Source organism: Osmerus eperlanus, chromosome 2 (assembly GCF_963692335.1).
Source record: "Osmerus eperlanus chromosome 2, fOsmEpe2.1, whole genome shotgun sequence".
In the NCBI taxonomy this organism is placed as follows: Eukaryota; Metazoa; Chordata; class Actinopteri; order Osmeriformes; family Osmeridae; genus Osmerus; species Osmerus eperlanus.
Window position 1 is genome coordinate 794,250 of NC_085019.1, and position 21,341 is coordinate 815,590.

At 53.5% G+C, this 21,341-nt stretch overlaps 1 protein-coding gene across 1 annotated transcript in view; it reads right to left on the reverse strand.

The window, feature by feature from the left end:
- Positions 1-1,126: 1,126 nt before the first annotated feature.
- The window catches only part of tnrc18 (trinucleotide repeat containing 18), a 39,111-nt gene continuing 18,896 nt past the window's right edge, over positions 1,127-21,341 (reverse strand). Inside the window, exons 11-31 of the mRNA XM_062485527.1 lie at positions 20,200-21,180; positions 19,930-20,075; positions 19,064-19,194; positions 18,878-18,988; positions 18,560-18,788; positions 18,125-18,461; positions 17,820-18,026; positions 14,476-14,643; positions 13,830-14,272; positions 13,422-13,453; positions 13,247-13,349; positions 12,938-13,076; positions 12,540-12,657; positions 12,379-12,454; positions 11,996-12,104; positions 11,789-11,905; positions 11,284-11,433; positions 7,751-9,639; positions 7,267-7,503; positions 7,036-7,110; positions 1,127-4,528 (exon numbers count right to left, since the gene is read on the reverse strand). Of these exons, the coding sequence (XP_062341511.1) occupies positions 4,322-4,528; positions 7,036-7,110; positions 7,267-7,503; positions 7,751-9,639; positions 11,284-11,433; positions 11,789-11,905; positions 11,996-12,104; positions 12,379-12,454; positions 12,540-12,657; positions 12,938-13,076; positions 13,247-13,349; positions 13,422-13,453; positions 13,830-14,272; positions 14,476-14,643; positions 17,820-18,026; positions 18,125-18,461; positions 18,560-18,788; positions 18,878-18,988; positions 19,064-19,194; positions 19,930-20,075; positions 20,200-21,180 (6,005 nt within the window). The 3' untranslated portion in view covers positions 1,127-4,321. The remainder of the gene's footprint in view (positions 4,529-7,035; positions 7,111-7,266; positions 7,504-7,750; positions 9,640-11,283; positions 11,434-11,788; positions 11,906-11,995; positions 12,105-12,378; positions 12,455-12,539; positions 12,658-12,937; positions 13,077-13,246; positions 13,350-13,421; positions 13,454-13,829; positions 14,273-14,475; positions 14,644-17,819; positions 18,027-18,124; positions 18,462-18,559; positions 18,789-18,877; positions 18,989-19,063; positions 19,195-19,929; positions 20,076-20,199; positions 21,181-21,341) is intronic.

Below are 21,341 nucleotides of genomic sequence, written 5' to 3' on the forward strand. Positions count from 1 at the left end.
GATGTCTTCTGTCGAGACAGCAGAAACCTCTGCCAGACACTGCATGAGAGGCTTACACTGCGCTGAGTCTGTGTGTCTGTGAGAGCAGTGTGTGTGTGTGTGTCAGTGTGTGAGAGCAGTCAGTGTGTGAGAGCAGTGTGTGTGTGTGTGTCAGTGTGTGTGTCAGTGTGTGAGAGCAGTGTGTGAGAGCAGTGTGTGTTGGTGTGCGTGTGAGAGGTATGTGGAAATGTGTCGGTGTGCATAAAAGAAAACCGCACTTCATCCATGACACCTCTGCAGCTCCACTGGCTGAGACCAGCAGCTGCCTGTCCTTCCTGCTAACCACCAGCAGGGGGAGCTGCAGTCTGAGGGTCAGGAGCAGCGTCTGCCTAGCTGAAAGACATTCACCAGAGTTCCCTGATGACTTTGCGCTGTACAGATACAGGCTAAAGGAAGATCATGCAGGGGAAAAGCAGAGGTTGGCGGCAGCTCTCACTGATCATCTTAGGTGAATAAGAGAAGTGGGACATGGAGGAGAATTAGTCAACAATGACAGGAAACAAGAGATGGTGGGAGAGAGAGGGAGAGAGAGAAGGTGAGGGGGGGAGAGGCAGAGAGAAACAGATGCGGAGGGAGAGGATATGAACGATAGGGAGGAGAGGACGTCAAGCGACGTGTTGACAGGAACAGAAGCCTTGGGCTCTCATGGTTTCACAGCCTTGATACAACCGTCACAGTAGCCTGGCGTCCACCGTGACATCATCAACCACAGCCTGCCTCCGCTTCCTCCGAGGCAGTGGGTCAGTGCCTCCCGCCTCTTTCAGTGCCTCCCGCCACTTTCAGCAGCTAAGCTGTCGTTTCACGTTACTGAGGAAGCCTGACTTCTAGGATCTGAAACCACAAGACTGAGTCTCTCTCTCACACACACACAGCTCTGAAGTACAAGTCATTCGTCAGCAAGGAAAATCTATCTTGAGTGGTCAACACACACAGCATGAAAAACTGAACTTTCCACCATTTTATCCGCAGATTCATAACAGAGAAGTCAAAATGGATTCCTGCTTAAACACTCATGTTGTCAGAGTCGCTCCCTGATCCTCTGGAAGACAGGCTGGCACAGGGGACATGAAACACGACACAACAGCAGTAGTTTTTTTTTCACGTTTATTGATTAGCTATAAAATACTGAATTACTAAAAGGATTGGAAAGAAACACTGATTAAGTTTGTTGTTTTCTGTAAAAAAAGAAAAGACTCTGAGACAAGTCTCCGTACACGTGCAGTGTGGGGACACAGATATCTTTAGAGTTTTTCTAAAACGTATTCCTTCTCTTTACAAGACCAGACGCGTTTCAAAGAATATGCAGATTTCTCCCCCTCTCATGAAGGACCATTTACAAAACATCATTTTGTTTAAACTTTCAAAATATATTTTTCTATAACATGACATATCGAAACAGCAGACAAAGAACCAGCCTCCTATCTCTCTCTCATCCCTCTCCCTCTCTCTCTCATCCCTCTCTCTCCCCCATCCCTCTCTCTCCCCATCCCTCTCTCTCCCTCATCCCTCTCTCTCTGCCTTGGCAGCAGAGCTGCACTAGAGGCAGGGATGATTGTTCTGAGAGGGGAACCAAGCGAATGCGATAATGAAAGAACAATATTGCAGAGCAGAAAGCCTGTAGCCTGCAGCAGACACATAACCCTAACCCTGTTGTTAGTGTGGCCCGTTCACAAGCTAAGGTGAAACACTGATCATAAATGGTAAAAGTCTAATTAAAGACAAAACAAACAAAATATATACGGGACACAGTCTGAGACAAGCTCAATCCTGATTTGACACCAGATCACAGTGAAGGGAGAACAGGATGAGACGGATGAAAGTGTCACGTGTGTGTCGTGTGTGTCACGTGTGTCACGTGTGTGTCACGTGTGTGTCATGTGTGTGTCATGTGTGTGTAGAGATGAAAACCTGGCATGGACGGAGGAAAGGGGTTGTATTGGATGGGAAACAGGCAAGTGTGTGTGGGTAGTAATAGCATGGGAGTGTGTGTGTGTGTGTAGTAATAGCATGGGAGTGTGTGTGTGTGTGTGAGTGAAAGAGAGATCCCTCTGGTTCTTATCACCCACACACAGAAGAAAGTGCTTCAAACAGCTGGAGGGTTAAACATTCATATGGGCACTTAAAACAGTCCAGGAACATCTCCCACTCTGACATCATCAGACAGGGACCAGTCCTGATCTGGAGCCACTCTGACATCATCAGACAGGGACCAGTCCTGATCTGGAGCCACTCTGACATCATCAGACAGGGACCAGTCCTGATCTGGAGCCACTCTGACATCATCAGACAGGGACCAGTCCTGATCTGGAGCCACTCTGACATCATCAGACAAGGACCAGTCCTGATCTGGAGCCACTCTGACATCATCAGACAGGGACCAGTCCTGATCTGGAGCCACACTGACATCATCAGACAGGGACCAGTCCTGATCTGGAGCCACACTGACATCATCAGACAGGGACCAGTCCTGATCTGGAGCCACTCTGACATCATCAGACAGGGACCAGTCCTGATCTGGAGCCTCACTGACTGAACTCTCCTGACTCAGACATAACACAACGACCAGAGAACAACAGTGCACACAGTCTGTCTGCACTGTGAGATCTGTAGATACTCCCACTAGCAGCAAAGGATCTATTATATATATATATATATATACTGGATGTCAACCTCCAACTCTGATTGCAAAACCATCTTGTGGCTGTGATAATATATCTTACAGTTCAAAATGTAATAACGGACATCCTATGGATTGCCTGCAGGGATCATTAAGGTTTCACCTCCAGACATCACACAAAGATCTCAGAGTGTAGAAAAAACTGATGATTTCCTGGACACCTCTAGACAAGACCAAACGATCTCAGGTCACAGATTAGAAATATAAACCTATTGAATATCAACAAGACATCGTCTCTGCAGGAGAGACAGGGCAACGTGGTATGAAACACTAAAATAAACATGATCATTTCAGATACTGATATCTGATATACTCTGATGTACACAAGAGTATAAACTATTAACTTTTTGAACTCTCAGACTGGCTGAGGGCTTCAGGAACAGGTTACAATTCCATGCAGACGCTAAGCAGTCTGGGTACAGGGGGAGAGATGATTTGGCAAAACATTTCCATCAAGCCTGCGGACTCCAGACTCCCGGCCTGAACACTGTGAACTCTCCCCACCACATCATGCATACAGAAACACACCAGCAGCCAAAACATCGACAAATATTTCAGTGTCAAAAAGAAGGACTAAATACATCCGAGTGTGTGTGTGTGTGTGGGTGTGGGTGTGGGTGTGTGAGAGAGTCTACAGAACAGACTGCAAGAAGGGGAGGGTCTTAGGAAGACAGACAGGTCTCCCACCCAGTCAGTGACTCTCTTGTGCAGGGCAGTTCAGTGATCAGGCCCTCCATTGTCAGCCATGACTGTGTTCAGAGGACGGGAGCAAAGGGTGCCTATTACAGACAGGAAGAGGTAAAGGAACTTAATAATGGAGACAGAAATTGCCAGAACTATATATTTTATACCCCCCCCCCTCCCTTTTTTTCTGTCCGTCTTTCTCTCTGACCTGAATGGGAGGAAATGTCACGTGACAGAGACTGACTCACTCAACCTGGGTTGGATTGTCGAAGGACTTCAGTGAGCCGAGCAGTATGGAAGGGATATCTGTTGGGAACCATAAACATCCTCTCTCTCTCTCCTGCTGTCCTGTATCTCTCTCTCGCTCTCTCTCTCTCTCCTGCTGTCCTGTATTTAGATACACTTGAGATACGATCAGGTAAATGGAACACTACGGTAACCTCAGGACAACGTCACATGACTGGAGTATGTCTACATATGCAGAGGAACCGGCAACATCACTCTCTATCCTTTCTCTCTTCCTCCATCACTCACAGTTCATTAAAGCTTCTGTACTTCTTTACTCTTTAGAAAAGTACTCTCACATATCTGTGGTACACGAAAATAAGACGTTTGTGTTCCTCTATATATATCTGTGTGTTTGCTAGGAAGTATGTACAGGTGTGTGTACATGTGTGTGCAGTGGAGTATTTACAGGTGTGTGTACGGATGTGTGTTTTAGTCCATATATACAAATGTCAGCCTATGCACTAAATGAGCAAAGAGAGAGTGTGTTTGTGTCAGTACGTCTAAAAGGAGACCTAGGCCTCACTGGTTTCCTCACAACACTGTCTTTAGTGTCTCCAGTCTCAGGTGTGTGTCAGAGTTGGCAGGGTCAGATGTAGCTGGGCTCCCGCTCCGTGTAGCGTGTGTGTAGCATGTTCAGCAGATGACGGGCACGCCGTCCGTGTTGAAGATCATGCCGGTGGTGGGTTCGTACGTCCCGGCCAGGTAGTACAGGTCTTCGCTGTCGGCATAGCGACGCGTGTGTGTCATCTGAGCGTACTCGTCCACGCTGACCACCAGACACTTGTGGCTGACCGTCTGGACGTCGTTCTCATCGCTGTGGGACGACTGGTACAGCGCCCGCTGGGAGGAAGAGGAAATGACAACACATGACACACTGGTACAGCGCCCGCTAGCAGGAAGAGGAAATGACAACACATGACACACTGGTACAGCGCCCGCTGGGAGGAAGAGGAAATGACAACATGACACACTGGTACAGCGCCCGCTGGCAGGAAGAGGAAATGACAACACATGACACACTGGTACAGCGCCCGCTGGGAGGAAGAGGAAATGACAACACATGACACACTGGTACAGCGCCCGCTGGCAGGAAGAGGAAATGACAACACATGACACACTGGTACAGCGCCCGCTGGCAGGAAGAGGAAATGACAACACATGACACACTGGTACAGCGCCCGCTGGCAGGAAGAGGAAATGACAACACATGACACACTGGTACAGCGCCCGCTAGCAGGAAGAGGAAATGACAACACATGACACACTGGTACAGCGCCCGCTGGGAGGAAGAGGAAATGACAACACATGACACACTGGTACAGCGCCCGCTGGCAGGAAGAGGAAATGACAACACATGACACACTGGTACAGCGCCCGCTGGCAGGAAGAGGATATGACAACACATGACACACTGGTACAGCGCCCGCTGGCAGGAAGAGGAAATGACAACATGACACACTGGTACAGCGCCCGCTGGCAGGAAGAGGAAATGACAACACATGACACACTGGTACAGCGCCCGCTGGCAGGAAGAGGAAATGACAACATGACACACTGGTACAGCGCCCGCTGGCAGGAAGAGGAAATGACAACATGACACACTGGTACAGTGCCCGCGGGGCAGGAAGAGGAAATGACAACATGACACACTGGTACAGCGCCCGCTGGCAGGAAGAGGAAATGATAACATGACACACTGGTACAGCGCCCGCTGGGAGGAAGAGGAAATGACAACATGACACACTGGTACAGCGCCCGCTGGGAGGAAGAGGAAATGACAACACATGACACACTGGTACAGCGCCCGCTGGCAGGAAGAGGAAATGACAACATGACACACTGGTACAGCGCCCACTGGCAGGAAGAGGAAATGACAACATGACACACTGGTACAGCGCCCGCTGGCAGGAAGAGGAAATGACAACATGACACACTGGTACAGCGCCCGCTGGCAGGAAGAGGAAATGACAACATGACACACTGGTACAGCGCCCGCTGGCAGGAAGAGGAAATGACAACATGACACACTGGTACAGCGCCCGCTGGCAGGAAGAGGAAATGACAACATGACACACTGGTACAGCGCCCGCTGGGAGGAAGAGGAAATGACAACATGACACACTGGTACAGCGCCCGCTGGCAGGAAGAGGAAATGATAACACATGACACACTGGTACAGCGCCCGCTGGGAGGAAGAGGAAATGACAACACATGACACACTGGTACAGCGCCCGCTGGCAGGAAGAGGAAATGACAACACATGACACACTGGTACAGCGCCCGCTGGCAGGAAGAGGAAATGACAACACATGACACACTGGTACAGCGCCCGCTGGCAGGAAGAGGAAATGACAACACATGACACACTGGTACAGCGCCCGCTAGCAGGAAGAGGAAATGACAACACATGACACACTGGTACAGCGCCCGCTGGGAGGAAGAGGAAATGACAACACATGACACACTGGTACAGCGCCCGCTGGCAGGAAGAGGAAATGACAACACATGACACACTGGTACAGCGCCCGCTGGCAGGAAGAGGAAATGACAACATGACACACTGGTACAGCGCCCGCTGGCAGGAAGAGGAAATGACAACACATGACACACTGGTACAGCGCCCGCTGGCAGGAAGAGGAAATGACAACACATGACACACTGGTACAGCGCCCGCTGGCAGGAAGAGGAAATGACAACATGACACACTGGTACAGCGCCCGCTGGCAGGAAGAGGAAATGACAACATGACACACTGGTACAGCGCCCGCTGGCAGGAAGAGGAAATGATAACACATGACACACTGGTACAGTGCCCGCGGGGCAGGAAGAGGAAATGACAACATGACACACTGGTACAGCGCCCGCTGGCAGGAAGAGGAAATGACAACATGACACACTGGTACAGCGCCCGCTGGCAGGAAGAGGAAATGACAACATGACACACTGGTACAGCGCCCGCTGGCAGGAAGAGGAAATGATAACACATGACACACTGGTACAGTGCCCGCGGGGCAGGAAGAGGAAATGACAACATGACACACTGGTACAGCGCCCGCTGGCAGGAAGAGGAAATGACAACATGACACACTGGTACAGCGCCCGCTGGCAGGAAGAGGAAATGACAACATGACACACTGGTACAGTGCCCGCGGGGCAGGAAGAGGAAATGACAACACATGACACACTGGTACAGCGCCCGCTGGCAACATGACACACTGTTTAGTCACTAAAACATGCAGTGACGCGCACACACAGACACATAGGGTTACAAACTAATGCATACACCAAGACATTCACATGTACTCATTTCAATAATGTCATTTCAATTTAGTGTGTGTGTGTCTCACCTCCATGAAGTCTTTTCTCTGGGCAGAGGAGTGCAGACATGCAGGTAAAGCTTGTCCAGACATCTGGTCCCAGTTCTACACAGAGACAGAGAGACACACACAGAGAGAGACAGAGAGAGCGAGAGAGAGAGCGAGAGTCAGACAGATAGATAGATTAGTGTTGATATTCAAGAAGCATCACTAATGTAAAACAAACTGCCAAGTCAACCCCCCCCCCTCCTCCTGTCAGACCTTCTTGTCTGTGAGTTTCTTCCCAGGGCTGGTCTCCTCTGGGTGGTAGAACCAGTTGACGCGCACCACCATGTTGCTGCCCCAGGACTCCCACATGCTCTGGATGCGCCCGATGAAGGGCAGGTTGGGACGGCCGGCCGATAGGAACACAGCACAGTCCCCGATACGGATCATCTCACGCCCGCGGACGATGGCCTTGTAGAACAGCTTCTTGGCCTTGCCCTTCATACCTCGCCTCTGTGGGGCAGAGGGACGTTTCAGAGAAGGTGTGTGTGTGTGAGCGTCTGCTAAAGGACTAAATGTAAATGTGTGTGTGTGTACAAACCGACACACTACATGAGTGAGAGTATTTATAGTACTGAGTTTACAGTATACATATACTGTTCAGGTATACCATATGTGGATGTGTGCTGAAGAGGTCTGTCATTGAGACATCTTCAGTGTGTGTGTGTGTGTGAGACAGACACAAAGCCCATGTTCTGACCTGCGTGGGTTTCCCAAACCACTTCCAGAGCTGGCGGGCGGGCAGGAAGGCTGATATCTTGGGCCTGTTCTCCACGCTGGGCAGCCTCTGGCGTTTGGCCAGCTCCTTGGTGGTCGGCAGGTGGACGCCCTCCCTCCTCCTGGGCCTGCCCACCGCTGGGCTCCCTCCGCTGGGCTTCTGCTTGGGAGGCCGGCCCCTCTGGCCGGAGCCCTTCCCCTGGGCGCGCTGGGAGGACGAGGTGGGCCACGGGGAGGAAGGTGGAGAGGTAGGAGAAGCAGCTTCTTCTTTCACTTCCTCCTTCTTCACCTCTTCCTCCTCCTCCTCCTCCTCCTCCTCTCCCTCTACATCTGCCGCTGTGTCCTGTGGGGGAGGGGGAGGGGGGGGCGTCTCCTCGTCTGAGCTGCACGATGACTCCTCATCGGTGGAGGACGAAGAGGAGGAGGATGAGGAGGAGGAGGAGGAAGAGGAGGTGCTGGAGGTTGAAGAGGAGGAGGAGGAGGCGGGGCTGGAGGAGGAGCAGTTAGAGCCACACTTTTTCTTCTTCTTCTGTTCTTTGTCCTCCTCTTCCTCCTCTGACTCCGAACTGGTGCTGGTGTGAGAGTCCTCTTTCTTTTCTCCCTCCTTCCTCTCCTCTCTCTTCCTCTCCTCTCTCTTCCTCTCCTCTCTCTCCCCTCCTCTCCGCCCCTCAGCCTTTTCCTTCCCTGACACAGGGCCTTTGTAGGCGGGGTCTCTCTCTGGCCCCGCCTCCCTCTCCGGAACCCTCGCCTTGGGCTTTGCTGGCTTCTGACTCCCTGTTGTCAAGGCGACGGGAGCATGGCCCCGCCCCTCCAGCAGCATCAGAGCCTTGGTCTTCTTGGTCTTAGGAGAAGTCACGCCCTCGTGGTCCAGCTTCACCAGGGGCTCTGCAGGGGGGGGCTTCCGCCTCGGCCCCGGGGCCCCCTCCCCCTGCCTCGGCCCCGGGGCCCCGTCCCCTGGCCTGGGCTTGGGCCTGGAGACGGGTCTGCTGGAGTGCTGGGAAGCGGGCTTTGGTCTGGGGCTGGATGAGCTGGGTTTGTGGGCACCTGGACCATGTGGTCTGGGGATGGGGCTGGGCCCTGGGCTGAGCCTGGACACAGAATCAGGTGGATGTTTTGGTTTGGAGGTGGTTTTGGGGGTGGAGCTAGGTTTGGGAGTGGAGGTGGAGATAGGTTTGGGGGTGGAGGTGGGTTTGGGGGTGGAGCTGGGTTTGGGTGTGGAGCTGGGTTTGGGGGTGGAGCTGGGTTTGGGGGTGGAGCTGGGTTTGGGTGTGGAGATGGGTTTGGGTGTGGAGATGGGTTTGGGGGTGGAGCTGGGTTTGGGGGTGGAGCTGGGTTTGGGGGTGGAGCTGGGTTTGGGGGTGGAGCTGGGTTTGGGTCCTGGTCTGGGACTGAGACTACTGCTGCGACCAGCCTCCCTGCGCTGGTTGTAGGAGTTCAGGCTGGGTTCAGTATACAGGTCCACTGTGAGAACCTTCCCATAGCCTGAGGGGAAGAGCGAGGCAGGCGGGGCCCTGGCAGGCGGGGCCCTGGCAGGCGGGGCCCTGGCAGGCGGGGCCCTGGCAGGCGGGGCCCGGGCAGGCGGGGCCCGGGCAGGTGGGGCCCGGGCAGGCGGGGCAGGAGCTGGGCCTGGGCTGGGCTTCTTGGGCGACTGGCTAGGGGAGGGGCCTGTGGAGGAGGTGGAGCTAGGGGAAGGGCCTGTTGAGGGGGTGGAGCTTTTGCGGCCTGTTTTGGGCCCAGGCTTAGTGGCGGACAGGGGTCTTTCCTGAGCGGCTCTCTGGGCTGGGGAGGGCTTTTCTTGGGCAGGCATGGCAGTAGGTTGGGGTCTGTCAGGAGGCTGGTAGGAGGGTGGAGGTTCTGGAGTAGCTGGGGGCTCTGAGGGAAACAAGAAATGAAGATCAGCAAGTATATACACACACTGACTCAGTCAGAAGTATTTACACACACTGACTCACAATACCAGGTGAGACTGAGTTGGATGGATACACTCATGAACAGCAAATATCTGTACTTTCTACTTCTAACATTTTAAAGCCAGGCTTGTTACTTTAGTTTTAATCTGTATTTGGTGACAATCATCAATATTATCACATTGCACGCCTTTTTTCCATTTCTGGACTATCATTCACAACAAATGTTAACTAGTCTATGAAGCACCATGGAGCAAGGCAGAAGCCAACAAAAAAAAAGTTTCCCAAAAACTACACAGTGTCGTGTTGTGTGAAAAAGTATTTTTTTTAAATAAAAAAGTACATTTAAACCCCAAAAGGTTGAAAAATAATATATATTTTGTCATCATTGATGAGTACTTGATGTGGACTCTACTGTACTCTGTTATACTCTGCGCTACTGTGCTGTACTCTACTCTACTCTGCTCTACTCTGCTCTACTCTGCTCTACTGTGCTCTACTGTGCTCTACTGTGCTCTACTCTACTGTGCTCTACTCTACTGTGCTCTACTCTGCTGTGCTCTACTCTACTGTGCTCTACTCTACTCTACTCTGCTCTACTGTGCTCTACTGTGCTCTACTCTGCTCTGCTCTACTCTACTCTACTCTACTCTGCTCTGCTCTACTCTACTGTGCTCTACTCTACTGTGCTCTACTCTACTCTGCTCTACTCTACTGTGCTCTACTCTACTGTGCTCTACTCTACTGTGCTCTACTCTACTGTGCTCTACTCTGCTGTGCTCTACTCTGCTGTGCTCTACTCTACTGTGCTCTACTCTACTCTGCTCTACTGTGCTCTACTCTACTGTGCTCTACTCTACTCTGCTCTACTGTGCTCTACTCTGCTCTACTGTGCTCTACTCTACTCTACTCTGCTCTGCTGTGCTCTACTCTACTCTACTGTGCTCTACTCTACTCTACTCTGCTCTACTGTGCTCTACTCTACTCTGCTCTACTGTGCTCTACTCTACTCTACTCTACTGTGCTCTACTCTACTCTACTCTACTGTGCTCTACTCTACTGTGCTCTACTCGGCTCTACTGTGCTCTACTCGGCTCTACTGTGCTCTACTCGGCTCTACTGTGCTCTACTCTACTCTACTGTGCTCTACTCTACTCTGCTCTACTGTGCTCTACTCTACTGTGCTCTACTCTACTGTGCTCTACTGTGCTCTACTCTGCTGTGCTCTACTCTACTCTGCTCTGCTCTACTCTGCTCTACTGTGCTCTACTGTGCTCTACTGTGCTCTACTGTGCTCTACTGTGCTCTACTCTACTCTACTCTGCTGTGCTCTACTCTCTCCCCTCTCATCCTCTTCTTCTCTCTTTTCACTACATATGCAAAAACAGTTTCTAAAGGTTTAAAAAACGTTTCTCCGCAAAAAACGTTGCTGAGAAAATGCTGTTGTTGCTCTTAGTTTGTAAACCAGACCATTCCATGGTACTAACTAGTGTGGTACTGTGCACTTCTGGTCATAGATGAACTGTCTATCTGCCCTGTTGGTTTGCTGCTGTGGATGAAAGCGTGTGCTAAATGAGGCCATGTAAGACGGTTACGAGGTAAAACAAACCAAGTTTGGGTTTGGGTTTACGGCCCCTCCCTCTGTTTTTGGGGGCGGAGTCTTGGACCTTCGAACCAGTGTCTGTGCACTCCTTACTGCACTTCCTGACACGCCTCCTGGAGCAGCTGGCCACTAGCAGCGCTGGGGAGGGCTCGGCACCTGCAGGGGGAGGGGCCAAGGGGAGGGAGGGAGTGGTTAGTTGGTATAAGAGTGTCTGCATGACTGAGTGTGTCTTTGATTGAGTGTGTGTGTGTGTTAGTGTGTGTGTGTATACGAGTGTGTGTGTATATGAGTGTGTGTGTGTGTGTGAGTGTGTGAGTGTGTGTGTGTGAGTGTGTGAGTATATGAGTGTGTGTGTGTGAGTGTGTGTGTGTGAGTGTGTGTGTGTGAGTGTGTGAGTGTGAGTGTGTGTGTGTGAGTGTGTGTGTGTGTGAGTGTGTGAGTGTGAGTGTGTGTGTGTGTGAGTGTGTGAGTGTGAGTGTGTGTGTGTGTGAGTGTGTGAGTGTGTACTTACACTGGATCTTGTAGTCGCGGGGCAGCAGGCGGATGTGGCAGAGGGGTATGCGCCCTGTGTCACCATCGTCAAACTCCACGGTTATGAGGTCATCATTCTCATCCTCGTCTGAGCTTCCTGTACAGACAGGAAGAGGAAATGGAAAGAGTTCAGTCAGGAACACACTGGGCCGGATGGTTGAGTGTGGGTTTGGGAGTGTGTGGTTACCGTTGACGACGGTCCCAGGGTACAGGCAGCGGTACTGCTGGCTCCAGTACGCAGCTACACGACAGCCCTCAGGGAGACAAGCCACTGACGGGGGCTTCACATCCACAATCTACACACACACACACACACACACATCAGCATTGGAGATTTACACTCAAATATACAGTGTTTCCATGTATAATCCCAAACACAGGCAGAGACCACCCCACACCCCCCCACACTCCCCCACCCCCACACACCCCCCCCACACACTCCCCCACCCCCACCCCCACACACCCCCACCCCCACACCCCCCCCACCCCCACACTCCCCCACACCCCCACACTCACCCACCCCCACACTCCCCCACCCCCACCCCCACACTCCCCCACCCCCACACTCACAGCCTCCTGCAACAGTTGTTCCAGGCAGTAGATGTGAGGCCTGTTCCCTCTCTCTCCCTCTACCACCACGCTGTATCTGCAGGGGTCAGAGGTCAGTGGTCAACTCTGCTCCTGATACACACTGTCAATGTGTGTGTGTGTGTGTGTGTGTGTGTACTCACATGTCTGGGGAGTGGACAGTGTTGACATGCCCAGCGTACAGCAGCTGGTCGTCCATGGGGATCAGCACTCGGAGACCGTCCACCAGAGAGTCTTTATCCAGAACACACTGGATGGGAGCTGCCAGGAACACATCAACACACACCTGTCAGTCCCAGTACTGTCCATCACCACACCTTCAATCACCTGTCAGTCCCAGTACTGTCCATCACCACACCTTCAATCATCCTACCACTCACAAGGCTCGCAGTCACAACAGACCACAGCATACAGGAGCAGTATATTCAAACGGTTTAAACATTGAGAATATACTAAATGATACATTACCCTGTACAGGAACACACAAAATGGGACTAAACAAATATAAATACAGTATAGAGCATGTGATGTGTGTACTGACCAGGTGCGGATGTCTTCTCTGATAGGCTGTTGCTAGACGGTGGGAGGAGTTCATCTTCACTGAAGCTGCTGTCCTGATTGGGCTCAAAGTCCTCATCTGCTGCCATGCTCTCCATCAGCCTACTGACTGCACCCCGAGACTACACACACACACACACACACACACACACACGGCTTAATGGTTAAGTGACTAGACTACAGTGTGAGTGTGAGAGCATCTCTAGTCCCCCACCAACACTTCAACCCCTCCTCCTTCTACTGCCATGTAGTGTGTGTGTGTGTGTGTGTGTGTGTGTGAGAGCACACTAACCTCTCTGGCCTTGGCCTTGGATTGGCTCTTGTGAGAAGGGCTGAGAGGACGAGCCAAAGGGCCATCTGTGATTGGACTAGACCTAGTGGGCGGGCTGACAGGGCTGTCGGTGATTGGACTAGACCTAGTGGGCGGGCTGACAGGGCTGTCGGTGATTGGACTAGATCGAATGGGCGGGCTGACAGGGGAGTCCTTCATTTTCTTCTTCTGTTGCCACATACACACACACACACACATACATACATACGCTCAGAATGTTATCATAAAAAGGATTACACAATCTTGGCTACATTTAAGCCTGCAGGCATTCAGGAATTCAATTCAATTTCAAATATTTTAGAAAAAGTTTCAGAAAAAGATATTTTGGAAAATGTTTGGAAATGTTTTGGGGTAAAAAGGTTAACGCTTCAAAACATTCTTCTTATAATTTTGATATAATATAAGGTTTAAAAATATTTTGGAAAAAAGTTTTGGGCAAAAAAACGTTTTGACAAAATATTTTTGAGAAACTATCTGTACTTCCACTTGAGTGTGTGTACTTTTGCCATCTCTGAAAAGGAAAATAACATGAACAGTGACTTGCCTTCCCAGTGTGTTTCCCCTCCATGCTGGACGGGGGGGGGGGTTTGGGTTTGGAGGGCTTCGGGGTGAGGGGAGGGGCTGAGCTGGAGGAAGACATCTGGTTGGCGGAGGTCGTGTTGGATGGAGAGATTTGATTGGTCGCTGCCTCATGGAGGAAGATTCTTTCGCTGCGTCGGCGAGTCCAGCACTCCTCTTCGCTGACCCCTCCCACCGAGAGGTCAAAGGTGAAGCGCCGTGGCGAGGGGCGTGGCCTAGGAGGCTGTTTGCGTTTGATTGGCTGCGGCTCCTCTCGCTTGGTCGGGCTGGTCTGGTCGATGCGGCGGGTTGCCGGGGGTAACAGCGGGAGTTCGGGGGCAGAGCGCTTGCCGTGAAGCAGAGACGGGAACTTCCTCAGACGCACGTCAGAGCCCGAGTCTGACCCCTCTGACTCCTCACACTCTGACCCTGAGACCACACACACACACGCACAATAAATACACTAAACTATCTCTGTGTTAAATGACCAAACACTGTGAATACGAATACTGATCCATTAGAAACAAGTGAATAATAATAAGCATCTCAGTGAGATTCTAAAAAAAAATATTCATTACATTAAAAATTTAAATGCCTGGGGTCTACTGTTCACCAGTCGAGCGTGTGTTTACCCAGAGTGCTTAGCATTCTGCGGTGTTTGCTGTCAGAAAGGAGGATGACGGACGTGGAGGTCACAGGAAGCGCCCTAGCCGCAAACCTGGCCAGCAGGCCCAGCCCACTCTCCTCACCCTCACTCCCCTCCAAGCCAGACTCATCATCATCATCCTCGCTGGAGGACTCTGTTTCACAGGGAATCAACAGATTATTTCAGGTCAGACAGTGTTCTACAAATGTCAACAAACTGTTGTTCTTCTCTAAACCTGGGAGGCATGTGTTACTGAGGCTCCAGCCAGACAGTGGGGCCTAGTTGTTGCTGGGATACTCTAAGCCAGGGAACATATTTAAGCTATGTGGCTGGGCATGTGGCTGGACATGTGGCTGGGCATGTGGCCCTACTCTTTAGGTCTCAGGTTAGAGGCTCGTCCTCCAGACTATGATGGTCATTCAGTATAACCTTCACACTTAAAGTATTAGAGAGACAAAGAGACTCAAAACCAACATGGCTAGATTCAATATGCTCTGCAAGCAGGTTACAGAACAGACCAGCTAAAACACACATGTGCATACACACACTGCTGAGATCATCAGAACAGAAACACTGACTCAGTCATCTATTATTAACGACTTTCGAACTAAAGGAGAGATAGAAAGGGGGACGGAGGGAAGGAGACAAAGAGCCAAGGTAGCACTGTCATCATGCTCTAACTGCAGTGAGCATGTGAGGTTACAGTAGAAGCAAACAGGCGAAGAAGACAAAGTGTTCTCACACTTGCAAGCACAGCAGCAACACACTGGCAGTTAGCTGTTAGCAACACACTGGCAGTTAGCTGTTAGCAACACACTGGCAGTTAGCAACACACTGGCAGTTAGCTGTTAGCAACACACTGGCAGTTAGCTGTTAGCAACACACTGGCAGTTAGCAACACACTGGCAGTTAGCTGTTAGCAACACACTGGCAGTTAGCTGTTAGCAACACACTGGCAGTTAGCTGTTAGCAACACACTGGCAGTTAGCTGCTAGCAACACACTGGCAGTTAGCTGCTAGCAACACACTGGCAGTTAGCTGTTAGCAACACACTGGCAGTTAGCTGTTAGGATCATGGCAGCAGTGAAGGAGAGACAGCGCCTCCCTCAGATTAGTGTTAACGGAGCAGACAGACAGGCACTGAGAGGACAGCCTTGTTAGGACCCCTGGTGGTGCTCACACCTGGCCCAGTCAGCCGTGGTTACACCCCCCTGCCATCTGCCCACAGAGGTTCCTCAAAGATCTCAAAGTGCTGGAGGAGGGAGAGCATTGTGAGGATGGCTCCATGAAGCCCCATAGTGCTGGATGTGCAGCCACCGCACTGGCAGCCACCCCACTGGCATCACCCTACTGGCATCAACCCACTGGCATCACCCCACTGGCAGCCACCCCACTGGCATCACCCCACTGGCAGCCACCCCACTGGCAGCCACCCCACTGGCATCAACCCACTGGCATCACCCCACTGGCAGCCACCCCACTGGCATCACCCCTCCAGCTGTTTGAGGTCAGTGAGGGTTAGATGCAGGAGACGGAGGGTATGATCAAGGCTCTCGGACACACTAGAAGGGCTTTAGATCATTTGTGAGCAGAGAAATATCAAGCAGATCTGTAACAATAACAGTATACGAAGTCAGGCAAAAGTTAATTGAGTTTTTTTTCTGAGAGTGTGTTTAACACCAGATTGATTTTTCGTGTTAGCGTTCAGGTAGAGAAAGGAGGGGCGTGTCCTACTTACAGAGCAGGTGACAGGGGTGTGGCCTCAGGCAGGGCGGGGCAGCGCAGAGAGTAGCCTAGCCGTAGCTTAGCCTAGCCATAGCCTACCATAGCCTAGCCATAGCATAGCCTAGCTTTAGCAGAGGTTAGCCATAGCATGGCCTAGCGGTGGCATAGACTAACCATAGCGTGTGGCGTAGGCTAAAGGTTGCGCTAGTCCCGGCCAAGCTTCTGTAATGTGTCGCCACAGCAGAGGCACAAGCACAGACAGGTTGAGAGACACAAAGCATCATGGGTAGGAGAGGTCAGGAGGTGAGGGGTGAAAGGTGAGGTGGCAAGCAGGCTGGAGAGGGGGCAGGTTATCTGGAGGTTTAGTAGCTGAGGAAGAAGAGCCCTATTCTCCAAATATCCCAAGGAGCCAATCAGAGAGCTGGATCTGTGGTTCCAGTGATGTCAGAATCTTGGTGGAGGTGTTCCTTCCCAGCACTACAGAACCTCAGATTTGAGTTGTCATGGAACCCATCAATGTTAACCTTCACTACCTTTAGTGACAGCACGACACACTAAACATCATAATGAACATGTTCTTTAATAGTACCTTTATATGTGTGTGTGTGTGTTTTCTCCTTGACCATTACTCTGTCACTTCAGGAATAAAGCCTAACTACCATTCCAGTGTTGGAAGGAGATGAGTGGGGATATTTGACTAACAGAGCGCTGTAGGGCTGTGCGGTGCGGCAGTAGCTGGACAGAGACAGACAGGTAGACAGACAGGTAGACAGACAGGTAGACAGACAGGTAGACAGGTGAAGCAGACACAGGGACTACAGCTGTTTGCTTTCTGTACCAATCAAATCAACACCTTTAATAACGCTTAGAGAAACCAAACTGCAATACAAATTAAAACAAAAAACGTTTTAACAAAATCCACACATTTGTCAATATACAAAATTCTACAAAAAAACTTTGCAAGCCATAAAAAAAAAAAAAAAAGAAGAAGCTGATTCTTATAAAAAAGCACCATTAGAAAAGCTAGCAGCAGAGGGAGCAAGCTAAGGCAGATCCTGGTGGCTCCCACAGCACCACCACCTGTGGCCGGCAGGAAACCTTCTGTCTGACAGGGTGGAGGTGGGGGGGATGAGGGGTAGGGGGTGGTGGGGTAGCAGGGTGATGGGGGTGGAGGGGTAGCAGGGTGAGGGGGTGGTGGGGTAGCAGGGTGATGGGGTGGAGGGGTAGCAGGGTGATGGGGTGGAGGGGTAGCAGGGTGATGGGGTGGAGGGGTAGCAGGGTGATGGGGTGGAGGGGTAGCAGGGTGATGGGGTAGCAGGGTGATGGGGTGGAGGGGTAGCAGGGTGATGGGGTGGAGGGGTAGCAGGGTGATGGGGTGGAGGGGTAGCAGGGTGATGGGGTGGAGGGGTAGCAGGGTGATGGGGTGGAGGGGTAGCAGGGTGATGGGGTGGAGGGGTAGCAGGGTGGTGGGGTAGCAGGGTGATGGGGTGGAGGGGTAGCAGGGTGATGGGGTAGCAGGGTGGTGGGGTAGCAGGGTGATGGGGTGGAGGGGTAGCAGGGTGATGGGGTAGCAGGGTGGTGGGGTAGCAGGGTGAGGTCAGTAACCTTGGTCAAAGGAGTCATCAGAGGAGCTGAGGCCCGCCTCCTGCAGCAGCAGAGATAAGTGCTTGTGTTTCCTCTCTCGAGACGTCTGATTGGCCAGCAGGGACGTCGGCGACGTGGTGGACCGCCTCTTCCTGTTTCTGTGGGCTAGCGAGCTAGAGGGGGGGGGCCAGCCCCCCCGTACTGAATCATCCTCCTCTGAGTCAGAGTCTGACAGAGAACACCAGGACACACACACACATAGATTACATTCTCATGAATCTAGAAGAAAAGTTGCAGAGTTGAAGGGCTTGTCCAGGAACACTCACTGTTGGAGAAGCTGCTGATCTCTGAGCGGAGTGGAGATATCGCCATCTTCCTCTGACCTTTCACCTCTGACCTCTGACCTTTCACCTTCACGCCAGCCTCGGAGACCACAGCTCGGCCCTCCGTCTTGTGTTTCCCCCCTTTGGCCAACAGGGGCCCTCGCTCCTTCCTCCGACCCTCCACCGCTCTGCCCTTTGACCTTTCACCCTTTGCCAGGGGTCCGGTGGGGGGTCTACGGGTCGAGGCAAAGGAGCCCAGCTGAGAGAGGGAGAGGGCACGGTCTAGGTCGCTCGCCAGCTGGTCCTGCTCACAGACAAGCCCATGCTTTCCTTTAAATATCTGAGAGGACACACACACACACACACAGTTATGCAGAGGTGAAACCTGCCTACAAGCCTCAATATCCCCTGAGGCACACACACAGTTTGAAGGCAGACCTCTGGAGTGTGACTGGTGGACGGCTCCTGGTCGGCCCACATCATCTTGTTCTTCTTCTTCTTCTTCGCTCCTCCGTCCGTCTCGTCCTCCTCTCTGGAGGGGCGGAGCCTATCGTCCTCCTCTCTGGATGGGCGGAGCCTATCGTCCTCCTCTATGGAGGGGCGGAGCCTCTTCCTCTGGGCCTCGCCGGCCTCAGAGTCCTCCGAGTACTGCTGACTCCTGGCCAGCCTGCACACAGCAGCACAAACACACACACGCATCATGTACTGGACACACACACATTCACAAACATACATGTGGGCTTAGTTGATACTCACCTCCCAGGCCTGCTGTCTAATTTGGAGGGCGTGGTCAAGTATTTCCTCTTCCTGGGTCTGCCCCGCCCCCGTGGTGCCAGACTCCGCCTTTCCTCCTCCTGCTGCCTCTCACTGACACAACCAGGAGGTGTGAGTGAGCCAGACGTGTGTGTGCGTGAGAGAGTGTGTGAGTGTGTGAGTACTCACTGTCTGTCTGTGTGTCTCTGTATGCGCCCCAGCTCCCTCTGCTTGTCCTTGTATCTCCTCTGCAGCTCCGCCAGGCGCACACGCAGGTCCACCTCCAGGACGTCCAGCACCTCCTCCGTCTTACTGAACAACTGAGGGAGGAGGAGGAGCTTAAACAAACCTGATGTTAAAATCCCAAACCAGGAGGACCTCAGTGTTGTCTCCCTCCAGGGGGTCTCCCTCCAGGGGGGCCTCCCTCCAGGGGGGCCTCCCTCCAGGGGGTCTCCCTCCAGGGGGGCCTCCCTCCAGGGGGGCCTCCCTCCAGGGGGGCCTCCCTCCAGGGGGGCCTCCCTCCAGGGGGCCTCCCTCCAGGGGGGCCTCCCTCCAGGGGGGCCTCCCTCCAGGGGGCCTCCCTCCAGGGGGGCCTCCCTCCAGGGGGTCTCCCTCCAGGGGGGTCTCCCTCCAGGGGGTCTCCCTCCAGGGGGGCCTCCCTCCAGGGGGCCTCCCTCCAGGGGGGCCTCCCTCCAGGGGGCCTCCCTCCAGGGGGCCTCCCTCCAGGGGGGCCTCCCTCCAGGGGGCCTCCCTCCAGGGGGCCTCCCTCCAGGGGGTCTCCCTCCAGGGGGGCCTCCCTCCAGGGGGGTCTCCCTCCAGGGGGTCTCCCTCCAGGGGGGCCTCCCTCCAGGGGGGCCTCCCTCCAGGGGGGCCTCCCTCCAGGGGGGCCTCCCTCCAGGGGGGCCTCCCTCCAGGGGGTCTCCCTCCAGGGGGTCTCCCTCCAGGGGGGCCTCCCTCCAGGGGGGTCTCCCTCCAGGGGGGTCTCCCTCCAGGGGGGTCTCCCTCCAGGGGGGTCTCCCTCCAGGGGGGCCTCCCTGGTCTTCCTCCAGACTTACCGGCTCCTCCTTCCTCTGCCTCCAGCTGTAGGTCTTGTGGGGGCGCAGCTCCCGGGCCAGCTGCATGTGAGACTGCTGCTCTATGGCCTCCAGCAGCACCTGCCGGCTGGCCTCCAGCAGGCAGCCCAGACCGCCCAGAGCCAGCTCTGCCAGGAGCACAGACACAGCACAGGGTTAGGACGGCAGCACAGGAGTTAGGACAGGAGTTAGGACCACAGGAGTTTAGACAGGACAAGGTTAGAGAGCTCATGCATCTGTCCTCTTCCTCACCTTGCTCCTGCCTGATTCTCTCCATCTCCAGCTGAGCCATGTGGCTAAGCAGGACCATTCCCTCCAGAGCCCAGACCTCCAGGGTCCCAGCACTGCCACTCTCCCTCCCCAGGAGAGAGAGTTCCGTCTGGGGCAGGGCCAGCAGAGCAGGGGTGGAGCCAGGGCAGGCCTGGGGCATCTCACTGGCAGCCAGTAGCGCATTCATCCCCGCCATGGGGTCCTCAGGAAGGATGGCGAGGGGGGAGGAGGGGGGGGGGAGGTGGAGAGGGGCAAGCCCAGTCTCTCTCAGGCTGGGAGGCTGGGAGCGTGTGTGGGAGTGTGTGTCGGGCTGCTGTGGTTCACACACACGGGCCGCCTCATAGCTGGCAGTACCAGCAGTAAGGCATGATGGGTAATACGTGACCTGTGACCCCTCTGTGACCTCTGTTTTAGGCTCCGCCTCTGGAACAGGCGGTGGGAGCGAGTAATCCTCCTGGCAGGGGTAAGATGACACCTCCATTTTGACCGGACCTCTGTCTCTCTCTTCTTTCGCTTGCTCCAAGTGCTGCTCCAGTGCTTGCTTGGGCAGGGGGCCGGCGGGGGCCTGGGGGCCGGAGGGGGCCAGGGGGCCGGAGGGGGCCAGGGGGCCGGAGGGGGCCAGGGGGCCCTCCCCCTGCTGGTGGGGGGAGGCTGGGCTGGAGCTCCGGTGGAGAGGGCCCAGGGCAGCCAGAGTCATGCCCAGCTGGGGCTGCTCCAGGTCAGGCTCTTGTTTGAGCAAGGGTCCCTGGACTGGAGGATTCACAGAACTGGGCTTGACGTCTGTGGAGAGGGGTATGGGCTTGATGTTCACAGGTGGCTCGGGGGCGCCTGGGGCTATGGCATGGGGGTGGAGAGGGGGCAGAGAGTCAGTGTTTGCCCCCGCAGGGATAGGGAGGCGGTAGGAGGGGTATGGGGAGGTGACGGGACCAGTGAGGGGCTGGTATGGATAGCCCGGAGACATTTCTGCAAAACATTAATGAAGGGACATGAACTTTAACACATTAGCAACTATGCCAGTGTGTTCGCTCAACACTGCTGCTTCTGCCCGTATCGGCACTGGAAGAGTGATACGTAATGAGCTAAGTGAATGTATTTAAATATGAACGTTAAACATGGGGTCCATC